The 17548-nt window shown below is 42.6% G+C and overlaps 1 protein-coding gene across 1 annotated transcript in view; it reads left to right on the top strand.

Annotated features, from left to right (window-relative positions):
* LOC308404923 (protein crumbs homolog 1-like) overlaps nt 1–16970 on the top strand; it is a 29493-nt gene extending 12523 nt beyond the window's left edge. Inside the window, exons 4-13 of the mRNA XM_080895221.1 lie at nt 140–279; nt 1110–1295; nt 1392–1505; nt 4300–5235; nt 6455–6996; nt 7404–7569; nt 9716–10577; nt 13772–13888; nt 14041–14167; nt 14380–16970. Of these exons, the coding sequence (XP_080751347.1) occupies nt 140–279; nt 1110–1295; nt 1392–1505; nt 4300–5235; nt 6455–6996; nt 7404–7569; nt 9716–10577; nt 13772–13888; nt 14041–14167; nt 14380–14601 (3412 nt within the window). The 3' untranslated portion in view covers nt 14602–16970. The remainder of the gene's footprint in view (nt 1–139; nt 280–1109; nt 1296–1391; nt 1506–4299; nt 5236–6454; nt 6997–7403; nt 7570–9715; nt 10578–13771; nt 13889–14040; nt 14168–14379) is intronic.
* The last annotated feature ends 578 nt before the right edge of the window (nt 16971–17548 follow it).

Genomic DNA, 17548 nt, shown 5'->3' with positions numbered 1-17548 from the left:
AAAATGTGATGCCACACACAGACAGCAGGTGCTAGGAGGTTAAAATGCACTCTATGTCAACCAGCTGCAACAGTAATCTAATGTGTAGTATGATAGACATGCTCAATCAGTCTAAGACTGCCTATCTTGTCTCTTCTAGTTATGTCTGTGACTGTGAGGGGACAGGCTTTGTAGGCGACTACTGTGAAGAGGATATTCCTGAATGTGCTTCTGACCCCTGCCAGAACGGAGCCACGTGTTTGGAGGGGACCAATCAGTACAAGTGCCTGTGTTGGCCAGGTACGCTGTGGTTCAACTTAAAGTCTAAACCACCTCTCACCATGGTTTAGGGCTTGTGTTATATAACTACTCACCAAAAATGCTAAAAAGTGAAAAAAAGAAAAGCTGCGGGGTTTCCCATGCATGAATCACACTGAACAAAGCAGTTAAGGACTCTTGAGTCTGAGGGCATAAAGAGCAGAGCCACCATTCAAAAGCAGGGACATTCTTTAACGTAGGAGGACGTACAAAGATGCAGACGCAGGCTGAAGATGAGAAAAGCTAAGCTGTGTTTAGCAGGTGTCCCTGAGTCTGATTATTTACACTAATTTAAAGCCTTTTAAAAATCACATGAATTATTAAAATCAAACTATCCAACGAACTGTAAACATGCTGTTGTGTTGGACGCATCACATCAGCTTCTGAACAACAAATTCAGAGATTATTTCTAACTTTGCATTGCTCAGCACACTTAAAACACTGACATGCTGGCGCCGTTTTCTGCTTTGATTGCTCAGAAACAATCAATCTCATATCTAATGGAAGGAGGAAAGTGGAAACGATGTCCTGCTAAAGAAAGAAACAGTCGTTCTGGGGAGTAACTAAAGAAACAGCTTTAGAAAAGTCTTGGGGGGCTTGAATATTTCAGTAAAATGTTTATTTTGGTTACATTTGATCCTCCTCAGAAAGTATTTTTTAATATATTTAATATTTGAATATTTCTTATTTTGTAGTTATTGTAGGACTGAGGCAATATAGCATGATGTTCTTACCACCATGTAAGTATGTTGACAGACTGAATATTATTATAAGAATAAGTATATAATGTGTTTGTGTTTATGTGCAAGCAGGTTACGAGGGAGACGACTGCCAGGTGGATATAGATGAGTGTGAGCAGCATCCCTGTCACAATGGTGGAAAGTGTTTTCAACGCTCAGATGTCGTGAACTACAGAGAGCTTCCTGAACTCAGCACTGCTGACTTCAGTTATGATGTGGCCGCCGGCTTCATCTGTCATTGTCTGCCAGGATTCATTGGTAAACCAGACAAAAACCACTTGAGTTTCTCTGCATGTGCCTCGTTGATGTGAAGGTGACGTGGATATAAATATCACTGATATAATCCTCTTGCAGGAGACGACTGCTCTGTTAATGTGGACGAGTGTGAGTCTGCTCCATGTCAGCATGGAGGAAGCTGCCAGGACCTCGTCAACTCTTATCAGTGTGTCTGTCCAGATGGCTTTACAGGTAGGAGACACCTCTTATCAGCTATTTAATTTTACCCCCTAACAAGTTGTGTTTTCTATTCTCTTCCTTCAGTGTCACAAAGTAGAGGCTGTTATATAATCTACCAGGACAGATGATATAGAATCAGTGATGTAGCCTGATCTGGTGTCACAGTGGTGAAGTGTGTGCTGAGCCTTGCCTGCACTAAAAAATCACCGTCAGCTGGAGCAGAAACGACAGTATCTCTTTAAAAAACTCTTTATTTCCTTTTAAATATTTCTGTTTTTTTTTACCTCAAGGTCCTCGTTTGTGTGACAATTTGAACTAAACAGTTAAAATTGAACATTTTCATTAGGAGTCAGTGTAGATGGATTACCTAAGAATCTGCTATGCCAAACAAAAGTGCTTCCAAACTACTGAAAACAAACTGACCCACATCACTAATCTGGAAGCCCAGAAATCTGTTCTGGAAGTGATGAGTTCAGCCGAAGGCTCTCATCAAGAAAATCGGAGCGTATTTGCTAACAAAATGATGACAGTAGAGGAAAGGAGTGGATGAGAGCGCACATGATATAGAGAAGCATAGCTGAAAACAACAGAGCCAATAGAAGGTGCCATATGTCAGGCATTAAATGTGGGTCTCCTAAGAAACTTGTCAGGAGGGGGGGGGATTACAGCAAAGCTGCTTAGTAGCCTAATTAAAGTCCAATGAATAAAGGACAATAAACAAAGACCTTATCCAAATGATACATATGTCATGTGTCTTCCATCCTGCACTATATCCAGGAGCAGGTGTACTTAGAACAGCACAATGATGCACAAGGAAACTCTTATTTTGTAGAATCTGAAGATTATATCAAACATGTTATGCGTATACTTTTCCTTGGTGTGCCGGGTTTTTCATGCTTCTTGCAACACTTAATGTTCTTTTGGTTCTTCCCTGAATTTAGACTCTTCCTTCTTTTGAACTGGGATGCTAGATCATCTGTTGAAGGACTTCTTATTTTTGTAGTGGTTGAAAATGACTGTGGCTGAAATAATGGTCCATCCTATACTTGTTCCCAGCATGTCAAGTACTGCTATTTTGTCAAAGCCCCTGGTATCTCAGACAGTATCCTGGCTGGCTGTGGTTCAGAAGGTAGAGCAGGGCGTCTGCTAATTGGATCTCCTTGGGCAAGATACTGAACTCCAAGTTGCTCCTGATGTGTTCATTGGAGTGTGAATGTTGGCTAGAAAGCACTTACATGGATGAATAGGACATGTATAAAGCTCTTTGAGTGCTTAGGTAGAAACGTGCTACATGCATATGTTCTTTGTTGCAAGTTAAGAGGTGCAAGACTAACTGATGAATCATTTTTTTCAAATTATAGGAGAAAATGTTGACATAGAGACATTTTTATATATTTAATAAAGCTTAGAAATGTAAAAATCAAATATCTGTTACATGACAAAAATTTACAAATAAAATAATTTTTACATATCACAGTAATTTGACCACCGCTCCTGTTTTTACTGGTGCAGTGTTCAAAACTATAGTGTCTGCAGCGGGTGATTATTCGATCAGCTCTTCATTATGCTGTGAGTGTCATCAATCCAGCTTTCAGTCAGAAGCACGTGCAGTTCATTGCTACTAATGATTTCGCTGTGGATTTAATTCATACAAGAGCAGAGGGTCTAAACAAAATGAAATATAGATATATATTGTATATATTATTATATAGTCCGGTGCTTTTCAAACCTGGCCCACACACCTTAAACACTGAACATGCAGCACCTCCTGCTGGCTCTTTCCAGGAAGTACTTGGCACTGGTGAGTAACTACAAACCAGCTCATGGAGCAAGGAGGGGACTGCAGCTCAGCATTCCTGTTGTCATACACTGACAGGAGCCAGCTGGAGGCTGGGAGCTAATCGCTTTGATAAGACTGAGCTGCAGATAGGAGTAGGAGTATAGGGTGTGAGTGAGGAAGGAGGAGGAGGAAGAAGGGAGGGAGGAATTCACAGACTGATGGAGGAGGGAGAAAAAAGGCAGAAGGAAAGGTGGGCAGGGCTGGTGTAATCACTTCTGCCTGTCTGCCTGGTACAGAGTAGAGAAGAGGAGGCACCTCTGGTTTATGTGTGTGCGTATGTTAGAGAGAGAGAAGACTTGGTTATGTCACTTCACTCATCCAGTGTGAGCTGTGTGTCGTCCAGTGCCTCAGTGGGTCATGGAAGAAAAGAGGCTGGTGCTGCTGCTGTGCTGCTGCTGTGGGCCCTGGTGGGTAACAGGTATGATGCAGCACTCTTTGATTGCATAGAAGAGATTTGCATAGAGTTGCAAGGTTTTTATGAGAGTGGCGCATTGGCAGCCTGAAGGAGCAGCTTTAGGACACCTCGGGTTTAGAGTGTTTCAGAGGACTAGGTTAATGCAAGTTGACTGCTGCTGTTGAGAATTAACGTTGAACAGAGTTTGACAAGGCGCTGACCACCGATCACACAGAGGGTGTGTCATACACAGCTAACAAATGCAATATTTAAAGGTTCAGTTGGTGCAGTCAACAAGACAGTCACTAAGTTAATTGTGTTAGGGAGACTGAAGATCCTATTGTTGTCTAATTGTGAAATTAACAGCTATTTCCTCAGGTCATTTCCTCATCCGTTAATCGCAGAAAGCTCATCCCTTGTCTTCATCTACATGTGTGCTTCACTGACTTGATATCTAAGAGATGTTGTAGTGAAAATATGATCCATGTGAATGTATTTTAGCATGGCAAAGTTGGACGAGTGTTGCTGGAGTAAGTTGCAGTGACACTAAATGTCAGTGTTTCCTCGTGCAGGTGTACACTGTGAGGTAGACATCAACGAGTGTGACAGTAATCCTTGCAAGAACGGCGCCACCTGCGAAGATGCTGCCAATTCCTACAGGTGTCACTGCCCTGTGCTGGAGCCCGTCCATGAGCCCTGGGGGGGGCCAGACTGCGACGTCAGGCTCGTCGGCTGCCGGCAGCACCAGTGCCAGCATGGAGCAGGCTGCGTCCCTGTTTTGATCAAGAACGGTGAACACGGCTACACCTGTGTGTGTCCTGCTGGCTGGACAGGAGATCACTGCAATACCTCCACCACCTTCTCCTTCAACTCAGAGGGTTACGTCCATATGCAGTTGCCTGTTTTCAAGAACAAGACAAAGCCAAATGTTCTACACATGCAGCTTCGATTCAGGAGTACTCTTCCTGACATGGTGCTCTACTACCGGGGCACCGTGGAGAACTTTGTCTCTCTCGAGCTTGTCAAAGGCTCCCTCCAAGCAAAGGTAAAATCAGGGAAGCTACTGTGGGCCAATTACCCAGGCCCAGTCAATGATGGAGAATGGCACACGGTAACCGTGACCATGGATGAGAGATTGGTTCTGGCTGTAAAAGGACCCGGCTGTGAGGAAGGATGCCAAGTAAAGAATGAGGGTCGAAACCATCTGATCTTCCTCCAATCCAGCTCCTTCCAACAGCTGTATATAGGAGGGGCACCACAGAAATATGTGGGCAACTTGTCCAGTGGAAAGGCATTCATCGGCTGCATGGAAGACTTTCAAGTTGACTATAAGCTGCTGCTGCCTCAAGATCTCATCAGGGAGGAGAATTCAGGCTTGGAACTGGGATGTACCAAACCAGACTGGTGTGGTGAGGACCCATGCATGCAGCGTGGACAGTGTGTGGATATGTGGGTCGGTGCCAGCTGTCAGTGCCATCGACCGTACTATGGAGAAAACTGTGGAAAAGGTAGGAGTAAACATCTCACCTCTGCTTCGACTGAAAAAAAGGGTTTTCTGGACAAATTAACAGAACAGGGAAAAACTTCTTAGGTTTAGTAACCCAACACACAAAATCCCAGGTGTCCTAGTTATGGTTAGATTCACAGCTCTCCCTTTATTTGGAAATTTTACCTGTTGGGTATAACTATGAACTGCGAGGTCACAAAAAGAGACTTGATTCAAATGTTACATCTTCTTAAAATGCAACCTTAACACAACACCATCTGTAAACATGGTTTGATCTAGTGGATGTTAAGAGGTTACAAGTAACAGCTTTAATGCTAGCTGCATCTGCGTCAACAGCCATATGTTATAAGAAGCAGATATTCCAGTCAAACCAGAAGCACTGAAAAGTGACTCCAGGGTTATATTAAGCAAAATCACCTCTTACCAGCTAAGAGTAATTTCCACCAAAACTAGAATTGTAAGAGGGAAAATTCAAACTAATGATTGATAAAGGCAAAGCACCTTTCAACAGCTCAGTGAAACTAAGCAAAAATGTTTTATCAGACTATGGCTTCCTTTTAAATAATAACATCGGTCAAAATCTGTTAATAATGTTCAAGCCCAGGCCAAGTCTTGAAAATGGTTTCTCATTGTTCAAAGTAGGTTCTGTTTGAGGGGATTGTTGTTGTTGTGAAATTACACTATAGAAATAAAAGAAAATTGAATGAAATTGTTTCAAAAATACTGATTACAGAATGTAAAGTAATAAAATAATAGAAAAAGTAATAAAAGTAAAGTAATAAAAAAGCAGAAAATGACCCAAAATGCATCAGTTAAAAACTGAGTAACACCTTTTTATTTGACCTTAGAGTGCAGTTGTGGTTTCTGCACAACTTGGCATTAATTTAAACTAATTTAGCCAATTACATTTAGTTTTTGAATGAAAGAAATTACTATTTGCTCTAGGATCTTATATGATATATCACACAAATAATCATAATGAAATTATAATATCATAAAGAAAGAATGTAATAGTAAATGCTACTGATGCTACTGAAGAGCTCACTAACCAACCTCTGCAGTCAGCCTGATTCATACATGTCACAGTGCTCGTCATTTGTTTAGTACTTAAAATCTTAATATGAAAATAAAAACTAACACATTTGCATAATAAATATAATAAAATCTAATAGTTCATGAGATAAAATACTAAAGCTCTGTCCTTCTTCCCCCTACTTCAGAGTACCCTTCCTGGACCTTTGGACATGAAAACAGCACCAGCTATTCTATGTTCAACATATCAGAAACTCACGGTGACAACTTTAGCGTTTCGTTTTTTATGCGCTCTCTCAAACACAGTGGCATGCTCCTGCAGTTCCATCGAGAAGGAGACGCCTACCTGACTATCTACCTGAAAGAAGGCACTGTTGCTCTCTACAGTCCTCACACCACGCTTCTCTCAGAAGCGAGATCAGTTACTGATGGGAAAAATAATTTGGTGATTGTAAAGGTACATTGTGGCCATGTGGTTTTTCCCAAAGCGGGCAATAATCGTGCCTTAGGAAATGTGAGTGTAGAAGCCGGGGATGTGGCATATGTTGGAGGGCTCCCTGCAGGCAAGAGCACAAATGCCTGGGGTGGAAACTTCAAGGGCTGTCTGCAGGACATTCGACTGGATCACAAGCATCTGGTTGCTGAAGGTTATCCAGAGGGGATGGAGGTTTACCAGGCAAGCACCGAGGATAACCTGCTGCCAGGATGCCAAAGTGATGATACGTGCAAGGTAAAGGATGCGGTGCATCCCTGTTTAATTTCTCATGATTTACAGTTTTATTTATAATCATTTATTATGGTGATGGATTGGTAAGTACAGTCCCCTCACAGTGAGGTTTCCTGTTTGGAAACATTTCTATTTGACTACAGACAAAATGAAAATGAAATGAGAGAGATTAATATACGCTGCAAAGTTGATTTATGGGAAAATATATGGCTCTTGTATCTCATGGCAATTGCAGGACTGTCTAATAGCTTGGTTGTGATAACCCTATTATCATTCATCTGGTTGAGAATCCTGCTGATCTGTAAGTTAGCGCTCAATCCTCTTAGTAGCCTTAACCTATGCGGTCGCATCAGGTGAGAGATTTTACAAGCGATGGTCTAATCCATCCATCTGTGTTTGTCTGTGCACAGGATGAACCGTGTTTCAATGGTGGACAGTGTCAGGTAACCTGGAATGACTTCAGATGCAACTGCTCCACCAACTACCGGGGTCAGCTATGCGAGACTCGCTTGTGGTGCGTCGAAAAGCCCTGCCCCGAGGGAGTGCGCTGCATGGAGCTGCAGGATGGTTATGAGTGTGAGTAATCCCTGAGCAGTGATTGGCACTGTGTTTTTTCAAACCAGAGAGATTCAGGTTTATTTGTTTCTGCTCTTTTTCTTTTAAATCAGGAATCTTGTATTAAAGTTTTTAACATTAGATTTTTAGGAGGACCTCTCATGAGATTGACAGAGAGACTCGGTGACCTTAACAGCTCTGTAGCAGGTGCATAAACATTATTTTGCATCATATTGAAGTAGTTTTTTATGGCTTTGTTACGTTCCCCCCGAAGGGGTCTAGGCATGCGAGTGAGGGGACCAGTAAGAAATGAGTCCAGAACAGAATGAAAGGAAAACAGACAGAGGCTTTTAGTAAATAAAATAGTCTTTATTTTAGATAATCTTAACATAAAGAGCCGGCAACGCCGTTTTACCAATAACACTTGGAAAAAGGAAAAAAGGTTGCAACAACAAAGAACACAACAACCAAACAAAAACACACCACGAGGAGGCACTTCCAGGGGCCCACAAGCTCACCCTGTCACTAGCAGCAGCTAGCTTTACTGCTGCCGAGGCCCACAAGCCCACACTACTCACGTGAAGCAGTTACACTGCACACTGCTTCCACACTATAGGATCTCTCCCAACAACTTCAACACCCAATGTGAGGACACCAGAGAAAAAACCACGCTGCTCACAGCTCATCCCCAGCTTAAATAGCCTCAGAGGTGATTGCTGACTGGATTCAGGTGGCAAACGAGGCTAACTAAGAGCAGCTGTGTCCTGGGGAGAGAGGAGAGTGAGAGAAACAGAGGGGGTAGGCGTGGCAAGAGAGGAGGAGGCGGAGAAAAACACCACGCCCACACAAGGGCAGTTTCAGGAGGCCCAGCTAGGGCCGTAACACCCCCTCCCATAAATACAAACCAGTGGTTTGTCACAGAACGTCCTACCCAACTTTTAAACATATCACTTACCATGCACCATAATAACGGTTAGGCATAGCCTCCCAAATCTGCCAAGACCTTTTCGATGGGTCCAAAACACTGAATGGGGTTGGCTCAATTCCCTCAAAATAGTGTCTCGAGTGACAGCCAGATGTTTTTCGAGTCATTACACAAGGAGAGCCCAGCGGATAGCTAGAAGGCCTTACTGAAACACTTTTCAGGCGCTTCTTTGCTAGGTCATGGCGACAGGCATGCTGGTTAGCCAGAGGTGCAGGTTGGAATGGTTATATCACACCCAATCTGTCACACTGTAGGTCATCTGGACCTGAAAGATGGCTTTTACTGTGTAGCAGCATTGAAGTGGCACAGAGAGCAACATGACAATGGTTCTACAGAACTATATTGTTTAGTTATCAAGTGTTACTCTTTACTTTGTTGGTGCTACAGCTAATCATTTAGCTCTTTAAAAAATCAAAATAATCTGGATATGAATTTATATAATCTTTGATATTTCTGGTTCTTTTTGTGCTTAAAAATGAATTTTGCAATTTATTTAGGTTTTTTGGAGGGAAAGCAAGAAATCACACTGCTGATGTAGAAGACTAAAAATCTGATGTATCAAATATGATAGACTAGGTAGAGCAGATGGTACATCAGTCAGAAGGTCAGTGGATTGATCCCCGGATCCTCCAGTCCATGTGTCCAAGTCTCTTTGGACAAAATACTTGAACCCCGAGTCTGTGAAAGTTAGATAAAAGCACTTTAAGAGTGTGTGTGACTGATTGAGACTTAATCAATTAGCAGGAATCATTTTTAGTGCTCATCTAATTCTAAAAGTAATTCTTTCCTCCCATTTTTACAAAGTGTTTGCCACAGAAGACTTGCTGAATAAAGCAGGTCCCTTGATCCAGAAGGATATCTGGGCCTGGATTAGTTATTTTCTTAGCATGATGCCACTGTCTTCCAAGTTTTCTTATTTCAGTCTTACAGTGTTATTCAATACTTCCTGAGTCAAGATTCGACTCTAAAAGACGTCTAAGGTGGGCGAAGTCTCAACTCTGATCAAACTTTCAGCCATATCCTTCAGGAAAGACCAACAGACAAATCAAACAATAACCTCCTTGGTGGAGGTGAAAATTAACGTGATGTCTCTGAACCAGCAGCATTTATTTTTTCAAAAATTGTTTCCTAATATTCCTGTTTGTTAGTGCCAGTAACTCTCATGACGTTTTCCCCTCACAGGTTTAACTGAAGCCATTTTCCAGGACAATTCTCTCCAGTACGTTGCCCAAAGCTCCCTGCTGAGCTCCATAACCAACATCACCATGAACGTACGAACACGGGATGAGAACGGGATCTTGCTGCGTTCTGTCAACACAACCGAGGTCTTCTGCCTGGGCCTGCTCAACTCCAGCCTGCTGGTCAAACTGGACAGTGGGGATGGTGCAGAGCTGCAGGCCTTCACGAGCGACAGGACAATCGCTGATGGGGCATGGCATCACATTCAGCTCACCATGGTTGACCCAACACAGTCAGAGTCGCGCTGGCGCCTCACCGTAGATGGACAGAGAGCTGGTGTCAGCTTTGGAACAACTGGCAACCTCAACTTTCTCAATGACACCAAAATCTGGCTGGCAGAAAAGTACACAGGATGTTTAGGAGAGGTGAGGCTGGGTGGGGTCTACCTACCGCTCATAAAGGTAGCAGATCCACCTCAGATGAGCCGATTCACCAGAGTGGGTGGCCACGAGCCAAGCATTGGGTGCCGAGGTGCACCTATTTGTGATTCGCAGCCCTGTCTCAACCAGGGTGTGTGTCAGGACCAGTTTAATGAGTTTAACTGCAGCTGCACACCTGGATGGGAGGGGGAGCTGTGTGAAACAGAGATAAATGAGTGTTCTTCAACGCCTTGTGTCTACGGGACATGTAAAGACCTCCTGGCAGACTTCCAGTGTGAATGTGAGCCTGGATACAAAGGGAAAGACTGTGGGGCAGAGGTGGATAACTGTCTGGAGTTCAAGTGTGAGAATGGAGGAGACTGTGTGGAAACACAGGAAACTCACACCTGTTCGTGTCCTCCTGGCTACATTGGAAAGCGTTGCCAGTGAGTATAGCCTTCAGCTTCTCTACAGCGCATTCTTTTAACCCTTGGATGCACAACCTACCAATACCCACATTCTTCCACGAGTGGGGTCAAAAATGACCCCAAATAAAAACAAAGCGTTTTTGCAATAAACTGGGTTGTTTTTCTTCAAAATCTTTAAAATGAAGAGTTGTAACATTTTCTTATTCCAGGTATTCCTCATAAAACTGCATTTTTAATTATTTTTTCATTAATTTTAAGAAATTGCAGTTTTTGTATCACTACCCCCCCCCTCCACAAAATCAAAGCGCTTTTGCAATGGTAAATGGCCTGTATTTATATAGCGCTTTACTAGTCCCTAAGGACCCCGAAGCGCTTTACACATTCACACACTGGTGATGGAGCTACATTGTAGCCACAGCCACCCTGGGGCGCACTGACAGAGGCAAGGCTGCCGGACACTGGCGCCACCGGGCCCTCTGACCACCACCAGTAGGCAACGGGTGAAGTGTCTTGCCCAAGGACACAACGACAGAGACTGTCCAAGCCAGGGCTCGAACCGGCAACCTTCCGATTACAAGGCGAGCTCCCAACTCTTGAGCCACGAGAAAGACATTTCTCTAATTTTGATTAAGATTATATATTTTGTTCAAACAAAAGAGAAATTTCATTTTTGACATGTACATTGTTTACTTTTCATTTACATTTTAGCACTGAACAATCAGTCAATCAATCAGGTGTCAAAACATGTTTGTCCCTATGTCTGGAGGACGAAAAGAGGTCCGGAGACCATAACACAACAAAAACATCTTATCTCCTCTCACTGCGTGCAGCTGTCACAAACTACTTGCTTCTGGCTGTGATCATTGCACACAGGGGTATTGCATTTCAAACAGCAATCAGTGGCTTTGCGATCTTTGTTTCTTGGACACAACTGGCACCTCTTCTTCTTCTGCTGGCCCTGTGTGCTTCTTTCCTGTGGCTGGATTGCAGCCGTTCTTTTTTCACTCCACACCTTCCCGTTGCATCAGGGATGTAGGTTGTGGACATCTCTGGACCTGGAAGCCTTCATGACTGGAAGAATGTCTGGCTTGTTCTGTCGCAAAGTTTCCACAATAGTCAGAACCTTCTCAAGGAGATGCTCTGCAAGATGGTGAAGAAGTTGTCAGTGGTGATGTTGTGGCCTGTGTGTCTGAATCCACTGCACAACTGACTGTCAGTGTTTTCCCCCAGATTCTTCTGGGTGTCATCCCCTGGTTGTCTGCCTTGGTACACAATCCCATCAATTGCATATGGGATGCGTGCATCACAAACCCAGAAGGTTTTTATGCCATACTTGGTGGGCTTACTCGGTTTACTGTAGAAGCTGGGTCATACCTCTGAAAGGCACAAGTTGTTCATCCACTGTGACACAATCACTGGGGATGAATTCCTACCTGCAGTTGATCAGGAACAGGTCCCATATGTAGCAGGAAGCTGCCATGTGGTCTGTTTCAGTCGGTTGGCTCTGGTCCTCTTGTCATCAAAGCGCAAGAAATGGCAAATATCTTCAAATTGACATAGTTTCCTTTTACAATGGGTTATGCAGAGGACTCCCAAAAACACATGGACGGTACAATGAAAAACAAGTTCATAAATGGAGATAATACTTACATACTGTATATGTTGCTGTGTAAAAATGATCTCGGTGGTGAGACTGCTGACATCAGAAGTGTAAGTGGGACGGTCGGAGTTGCTAAAAATGAAAAGCTCATAGAAGATTTCATAGGAACTGCTTGGGCTCATTTTTGACGCCACTTGTGGAAGAGTGGGGTAGTGATACAAGAACTGCAATTTTTAAAAAATAATGAAAAAGTAAATACAAATGCAAATGGCCTCATGTCCCAAACATGTTTTATGAAGAATACCTGGAATATGAATATATTACAACTTTTCATTTTAAAGATTTTGAAGAATCAAAACACGTGGGGTCAAAAACGACCCCGCGTGTGCATCTCAGGGTTAAATGTGCAAAACTGCACCAGGTAAAACTTTGCCTGGTTCTATATTGAAATTTCTCCTGCAGTTGTTACTTTTTTATTTATATTCTTAAAGAATTTAAAATTATTCTTTCAAAGGATGATTACAGGCTGCCTGAACGTTATGCAGAGATTTATTTCAGATCGGTTTGTCAGTTGCTTTTGTTTGTTATAGCATTTATTGTATAATGCAGTGGTTCCCAAACTTTTTTTGCTAGGCCCCCCTTTGTTTTATAAGAAAATCTCATGTTTGTGTGGGAGCCCCGTCAATAACGTGTCCATTATGCTAGCATTGTCCAAGCAGTCTTTTCTTTTTAGTCATACTTTGCCCCCCCCCCCCCCCCCCCCCCCTACAATGGCTCTGCGCCCCCCACTTTGGGAACCGCTGGTCTAATGTATGAACCAATATTTCATGTCTGAAAATATTAAGATAGTAAAGCAGCTAGCTCGCTGTACTTTAAGTAGCACAAAGCGGGCATTGTTTCTTTTTTTTTAGAACCTTACTGTCTAAAGCACCTATCAAGTAAAGGCAAGCAAGATAAACCCAAGATGTTTTGATGAATCAGCTTTTATTAGCCATTCAGTACATTGCTACATCTGTTATCTACCAATTGCATTAGCACACAAGCTAGAATTAGCTACCATCAGTGTAAGTGCTCTGCCCTGCTGGCCATCGTTTACATTCCTTTTTGCGCCTGGACTTTCTCTGTCAACTGTAAAGAAGTTGCTTCTCTTCACAGCTATTCTTCATTTTCACCCACAGCTGTGTGATTTTTTTTCTCTTTGCTGCATAAATTTGGCCTCATGTTATAACTGAAGCTCGCTTCAGGTAACACTTACCATTTAACGTTGTGTTTTATCCTTTTTTCAATATACATGTGCCCTGAAAACTATTATTTTTTACTAGAATTAAACACTCTATAAAAAATTAACAATTAGTAAACTAGGTGATCAACATGAATAATCTGCCAGTGTCATCTGAAACAAACAGAAATGCCAAACATTTGATGGTTCCAGCTTTTGAAAGACTTGTTCTTCCAGTCTGTTTTTCCAGTCTGTTTTTCCAGTCCTGTGTTTTACGGAACAAAATATCCAATAACCGGAAGAGCTGATGAGCTTCAGCTACTAAAAATAATCATTAGCTGAAGCTCTGCTGTCGAAAGCCTCCTTGAGAAAATGTGTTTGTGTGTCTAATAGATGGCGTTTTCCTCCTGTGGCATGCAATGCGAACACTGAGTGTCTTAATGGAGGAGTTTGTATTGGAGGTGACTCTGGGGGCAACTGTACCTGCAAGCCAGGATATGCTGGAGACAGGTAGGAGTACGACACTGCACACTCTCCTCTTCCACACCCTGTACTTTTAAAAGTACATCTGAACCACATCTAAGTAGAAAGGTCAGAAGGGCACATGTGAGCTGCTGCTCTGTCAGTCAGTATTGTGCTAAAACCTTGTTGATGTGTTTCAGGTGTGAGACAGAAATAGATGAGTGTGAGTCCAGCCCTTGTCTCAATGGTGCCACCTGTCTCGACAGACTCAACCACTTCCAGTGTGTGTGTGTGTCAGGATACACTGGCACGCTTTGCGATAGCAATGTAAGTGACACACAACTCCATTCACCAAAACTAGTTGTAAGTTAATGTGCTTAGTTCTGCTCAATGGGTTTGCAGTTTGAAATGCCTTTATTTGAGTCAGGTTTCCTTTAGCTACAAGAGAAAATGATTAAACCTCCAGAGCAGTGCTTGAAATTGTGCTTCAGTCTTTATCCACACTTCAAACTAAGCTGGTCTGTGCTGTTCTCTTGCAGAAAGAGGAACAAACAGAGCGAGTTCCATGGTTGGCAGTGGCCATTCCTTTGACCACTCTATGTGTCTTACTGGCCATCCTGGTGGTGTTTTTTCTCATCATGACAGCACGAAAGAAGCGTCAATCAGAGGGCACATACAGCCCCAGCTCACAGGAGGTAGCTGGGGCCAGACTGGAAATGGGCAGCGTCCTCAAAGTGCCTCCAGAAGAGAGGCTTATCTAAGGCTTGAAGCCTTTCCTCACAGACTTACATCCAAAGGATGCATATTAAGGGCGAGAGATCAAATAGTCCTCAGTGTTATCCTTTACACAAGGAAAGAGGTAACAAAATAATCAGTATCACATTTTCTCTCTAGAAAAACTTGTGACATTCACAACTTATAGGTGAAGACTTCAACGTGGATGCTGACAGAGGCAAACTCAGACTGTGCTGGTAGAAAGAGTTTGGTCATTCGATGTTTAGCTCTCGTTGGGCGTTGCTTTTCACACTAAATCTGTTTTGCATAAATAAAAAGGAAAGACGAAAAAAACTGCACCACAACAAGGGCTCGGGAGTAGAGCGAGAGCACCACGGAGCCCAACACGTGGAGCTGAACTCCAAAGTGCTCAGGTCCAGATCGAGTCTGAGCTTTTATGGGATGTGATCAGAAGCTAAACGGACCAAAATGTCTGCTGCTCGTCCCAGTGACAGACCCCATGTTTTAACTGAGAGAGCCAACGTTAGGTTTTCACGCTGTGGCTGATCCGTGCATGTTGCGCACTACTTTGTTCCCCACTATTTGTGGTAGTTGTAGTTACACACTGAAGTTTTAGATTTTTCTGGAGCCAGACGTCATTTTTATATCCGTCATGTCTTTTGCCATATTGGGTTTTCCTTTCTTTCCTTCCACAGTGAAGCTTTTTTGTCTGAAAGAATGCATTTTGAATTAAATTACCTTGATGTTAAATTTCTAATTCAAGAATGCTGCCAGGGATTCCACTTGCCTAATATAAACGATGTCCCACTGGAAAAGAGCATTGTTAACGTTTTAAAATCAGTCAGGTTACGAGCGACTCGACTACAGTCAGGCGTTGGGTATTGGCTAAGTTGATATATATGCTCACCTTTTTATGCAACTTTTCCAATTTAAAAATAATGAAAACGCTATTAACAAACAAACAAACAAAAACTGCAATGCCAAAGGATTTGATCAGACTTCGTCGTAGTTTTTCAGAAAACAAAACCCAAACATAACTCTAACCCTCACCTTAGTTGTGTTGCTGGTGACCTGGTGGATGTTAAGAGGTTAAAGTACAATGCAGTATTACTCACGGAGCACATCTGGCTCGGGTTTGTGTGAATAAAACAGTACAGAAAGTTCCAACACATAACATACCGACGCTACGTGACAAATCCTCGGCATGTTCAGAGGCATGAGAGCCGTTTGGAATGAATCTCTACATGTCAATGTGTTTTACATTCTGACCATGAATCACTTTAGAAAACACTGTCTGATAGGGTTAGGCTTAGAGCAGGAGTGGGCAATCTCAGTCCACGAGGGCCGGTGTCCTGCAGGTTTTAGATCTCACCCTGGGTCAACACACCTGAATCACATGATTAGTTCGTTACCAGGCCTCTGGAGAACTTCAGGACATGTTGAGGAGCTAATTTAGCCATTTAAACCAGCTGTGTTGGTTCGAGGACACATCTAGAACCTGCAGGGACACCGGCCCTCGTGGACTGAGATTGCCCACCCCTGGGTTAGATCCTCTGCTCTAAGCGTGTGTTAGCGCCGCGAGCGTCATTCTGTTGGATTCAAGAATCCGGAGCGTCTCATTTCACGCTACATTGAGACACCTCGGTCCGTGACAGATCGTCGGTCTGTTACGCGTTGGGAATGAGAATCTCTGGAAAGTTTGTGTGATGGAAAATGAGATCAGAACTCTAAACGGAGCGTGTGGCGAGACGTCGCTGTGGCGAGACGTCGCTGTGGCCTAAGTAGGAGAAAAAAAACTAACTGCTGTATTATATTGTCAATGTGCACTGTATGACTCCACACAGTCAACCACACCATTCTTTATTATTGAGTAATTATAATGTCATTGTTGTTTGCTGTGTTTACTTTGCTGCAAAAGTTGAAACCACTGAATTTGTTTTTATGTTTGTTTATTTTGATGTATTTTTCGTGTCAGAGCGTTTTGTTGTAGAAATGTTACTGCTGTAGTCCGAGGAGGTCACACCTGTATTTGTGGACGTGAATACACAAAGGAAACACACACATACCATTATTACATGTTTATACCTTCCAGTGTTTATCCACTGTGGCCAACGACCAATCATTTCGCTTAATTTCAGCCTGTTGTTTTATATTGTTTCATAAATACTGATCAGACTGAATTTGACTTTGAGAGTAATGTAAAGAATTCCTCATTCAAGTTAACATTTACAGGAAAATTTGAAAGTTGGAAAGTCTGTGCATTTGTAGTCCTGTTCACCTGCTCGCTTGCCTTTTACTCTGTATTCACCAGTGCTGCTGACCTTTACAGTTAATGGATGGTGCAGAGGTCATACACTCATGTAAAACTTTAAAAATCATGGAAAAACACAAACAAGTGACAAACAAGTGACAGCTGAATATTGTGAATGTTTCATGTTTGAAGTTTACATTGATTTTGTTTCATCCAGCCAATTACATCTGCCCTAATACAGATCGGTGGCCAAAAGTATATTCATATCCGTTTCTGTTTTATTGGGTTAGTGAGGTGCCGGATTTCCACTGAGGAGCAAAGCTGCTGTTCTACTCGAGACAGTTCTTAAGGAAGGTTATTCCGATTGTGAGGTTACAATAAACACGATGAACCAACCCAAGTGATGGTTATATATCATAGCTTAGTTTTATTTTGCATAGGATGTGTAGAAGAGAAACGTGCTGGCAGACTGTGTTATAGTTCAGATGTTTTGGTGCTCCGACAACTCTTACACTTGTTCTTGGTTTGGTCTTTTCTTTTGCTAAAGGAACATTTCAGTTCAGTTATGTGCTTATAAATCTCTGTTTTACATGTCATTGTATGTTAATTCCAAACATAAATGTTCTTAATTGATTTGTGGAAGAACTCACGCCCATACAGCACATTTGGAAGGAAGTGGAAGCCAAAACTTCGACCTGAATATGAAATGCTGTTGATAAACA

The sequence above is a fragment of the Rhamphochromis sp. 'chilingali' genome (assembly GCF_963969265.1).
Source record: "Rhamphochromis sp. 'chilingali' genome assembly, chromosome: 10".
Classification (NCBI taxonomy): Eukaryota; Metazoa; Chordata; class Actinopteri; order Cichliformes; family Cichlidae; genus Rhamphochromis; species Rhamphochromis sp. 'chilingali'.
Note: the sequence above shows the minus strand (reverse complement) of the source record. Positions and strands in the feature narration are given on the sequence as shown.